Genomic DNA, 3,563 nt, shown 5'->3' with positions numbered 1-3,563 from the left:
GCTCAGTCAGAATCTATCTAACAAATGAGAGAGAGAATAGAATGTCGTTCCGTTTTGATAGTTGGGGTGAGTCATAGCTACTGTATTGCGCAAGTCCAGGACCTGACTCAGCAGGGAATTTCCCCGCTTAGTTCAGGACAATGCACTGCGCGTGAGTTCATATATAGGTCAGGGTCGCACTTTAGTTACATGGATGGTTAAATTTTTCCTTCGCTCCCTTTAGATAAATGAATAAAATGGGGTGTAAAATTCTTACTGTATCCCAAACCCCAATAAAACTTACTACTGACATATTTTGGAGGTGTGTTGGTTTGCTGAAAGATTGGCAATTCAATGTAAGTAGACTGGTCATCCTTTGTGTGAAATCAACATTATACACAGGGACTTGTTGAAACAGGATTTTACACTGAACTTCAAAATTAATGTCAAGTATGCACATATGCTTGGTATTACAGATGTTCTTAAACTTTACACACTACCTTTTCTGCAAGGAATAATCATAGAAATTGCAATGCATTGTGGGACACATTTGACAGAAGGGAGGAGGCATAAACATCCAAAACCATGGTCCTAATTACATAACAACCCCCAACACTTCTTGTTGAATGTATCCCAGAGCACTGCACCTTCCAACATGGCGGGAACTCATTTCTTCTCTATAATAGTCCTTCCCAGCCCACTAAGAAAGAAATGTTCATCTAAGTGTCATCACACTTCTGTAATCGGTTTGGAAAGTTGGTTTGCTATTACAATCATTGCAGGAAAGATGTTGGCATTCATATGCAGTTGTACTTTGATCACTTGCTAAAATGCATGCCTTCTGAAATTCATTATTACAGGTCAACTATGGATGCTTTGATGGTGCTTCAAGCAATCGTTCATTTGTAAAACTCCATTTCAAAAACACGCATCCAAAGAATTACAGTTCACAGTGCCAAATATATATGACTCAAATAAGGAAATGACTTTCATATTTGATCCATCAGTAAGTAGAACAATTACCATGAATTTATATAAAGTTCACTTTTTTCACCATTTGTGGAACTTGATAGTGCCAAAACAGCATTGTTTTCTCAGTTGTAGTTGACAGCTTGATTTCTCTACCTACCCAAATGGCGAAAAGGTGACAAAGGCAAAACCTGTTAACCACACATTTTTTTTATCATGATGACCATGGTAAACCTTGTATGTCATGTTCTATACAAAGCAAGTAAACAATAACAGGTCCAAAAGTCTGATAAGTTAAACTAATGATGTTTTTTGCTTTACTTACCTTTATATTCTGTACATTGGTAACCACAATTTAAATATCATGTATATCTGGGTACCTGTTGAAGTTAAAGGTTGCATTTAGTACAGATAAAATAAAATGAGATGTTGTTCAGTGTATGGTTGTGCAATCTCAGTGTAATTCAAGCCCAAGTGTCCAGGGGACAAAGATCTAGAAAGACGACCATAATTTTTCTTACAGCATGAATTTAAGAAGATTCGAAACAACATTCTCAAAAGTAGCAGGAGACAAGGACCAAGGCACTTGGTGCATGGAGACCATGACATCATATGGCACCATTGGGTTAGAGCATATGAATGGGACCTTAACACAAATCCTGTAAGGATTCACTTCAAACTGACAGAAGAACACTTGCACCCAGATCAAACTGCAAAGATGAGGAATCACCTAGCAGAGGAAGTTCTCAACAAGGACATGCTTTACTTAATGCTTGTAAGTTACATTAAAATGGTCCAAGTCTTTCAATTGGTAATCATTTCTGACATTTGTGCTCTGTTCAGTCTACCAGAGTACTCACGAAACAGGATGGATCCGAATTATTCAAATACTAACTTACCATGTGTGCAAATCCATTTAGCCTTTGCTTTCATAGGTTTTCTCCATACTCTCCAACAAGATGCTAAAACAGAGAAACATTTTAGATTATATGATTAAAAAAGGTTTCTTCATGATAAATCTGCATAAATTTCACTTAAAGGGACAAAGTTGCTCTTTTGAACCTTTTGTGATATCATAAATACAGGGAATACTTGTATAAAATCACTCCTTGTGCAGAATAATGTCAGTACAGAACCTCAAACTGTCAAAAATGACCCCTTTGCAGTGTGAAAAGTGGTGATTTTGTGTGTGACATCTACAAATGTAGATGGAATGAACTTCTCCTTCCTAAGTGTGTTTCCTTTGACAAATAAACGTTGCCTAGGCAGTGTGCATGACAGCTATTATCCTATCTACATGAAAGGAATACACACTCTGAGATCTCATTACAAGCCCCATCAAGTCTGAACATTATGTAACACTGGATATCCGGTGCAGTCTATAGATGAAAAGTCATTCAACACTGAATAAATGGTAGAAACCTTTTATTTTTCAGTTGATGTTTAGATCTTGTTTATCTATTGGCAGAGTAGAGATAGTGTACAGTTAGCCAGTTTCTCAGTGTGTTACAAGTAGAAAAACAACAGGAACAGCTCTAGATGTAAAAAAAAATTCATGAAATAAAAAGTAAAAAAGAGATACTTTGTCCCTTTAAAACAACTTTCTAGATTTTTTTCTTCGTATAATTTCTGATTGATTGATTGAATGAATTAAGTGACATTTTGTGGTAACAAGATTAGCCAAACATTGTTTTCCAAAGACATTTTCCAAGATGGTTTCCTTTTTATATGTTACTAACCAGATATCTAAATCCAATTCTAGGCGTATCAAAAGTCACTTCCCACTGAGATTGACAGGTGGCATCTTAACAAGACGATAGAGTTACTGGAGCAGACATCCCAATTGATTGATAATTTTCGAGATCTTCGTCCCATTAAGGAATATGACGACACCAGGCTTCATGAGAATATGAACATCTTGAGATGGTTTTCGGACTGGGAAGCTACTGTAATGGATGATGACAGCATGTCACCTGAAGAGAAAAAGAGAAGCTTGCTGTCAAAGGAAACACGGGACGATCTGATCAGCTTGATCTTGGGCTTTGATAGATTATGCAAAAATAAACTTGGCCAGTGTCGTGGGGGATACATTATTCCTGGGCGGGTTAACTCTGATATTGACCTACAGTCCAGCTTAAAACTCACTTTCCGATTCGCTAACGCAGCGCTAACGCAGCACCAACGCAGGGTTAACGCCGCGTTCTGAAAGGTGTGAATTGGTCGCCAACGCATAGTAACGCATTGTGGCGCACAGTGGCGCAGAACGGACCTCATTAGTCTAACGCACGGCGCGGAGCATAGAACAATAGCCGGTAACACATACAGTACAGTCCACGCAGAACCTGTCATTGTGCTGGCATTTGACGGATCGTGGTCTAAGGTTGGAACACGGACGGGCGGACGTGTAGACTATGGTTGGACGTGCTTTGTGAAAAATTGCAACAAGTGAACATTATTGTGGCCATTTACAATAAATAAAGTTCATGACACAGTATTAGTAATATCACAGGCACAGACCACATTGTTATGCAATATGCCAGGGGAATTTTCTGAATGAATTCGTCCGTCATTTGCCGTAGAGTAGACATCGTACATGAAAGCATGATGGCGAAACC

General features: G+C 38.3%; 1 protein-coding gene across 1 annotated transcript; it reads left to right on the top strand.

Annotated features, from left to right (window-relative positions):
- Window positions 1-930: 930 nt before the first annotated feature.
- LOC139150506 (uncharacterized) lies at window positions 931-3,154 on the top strand. Its single transcript, XM_070722963.1, has 3 exons — window positions 931-985; window positions 1,472-1,723; window positions 2,711-3,154. The coding sequence occupies exons 1-3, from the start codon at window positions 962-964 to the stop codon at window positions 3,152-3,154; spliced, it is 720 nt and encodes a 239-aa protein (XP_070579064.1). The 5' UTR covers window positions 931-961.
- The last annotated feature ends 409 nt before the right edge of the window (window positions 3,155-3,563 follow it).

The sequence above is a fragment of the Ptychodera flava genome, chromosome 1, assembly GCF_041260155.1.
Source record: "Ptychodera flava strain L36383 chromosome 1, AS_Pfla_20210202, whole genome shotgun sequence".
NCBI classification, from domain to species: Eukaryota; Metazoa; Hemichordata; class Enteropneusta; family Ptychoderidae; genus Ptychodera; species Ptychodera flava.
The sequence above is the reverse complement of the archived record's forward strand: the minus strand, read 5'-3'. Positions and strand labels throughout refer to the sequence as shown.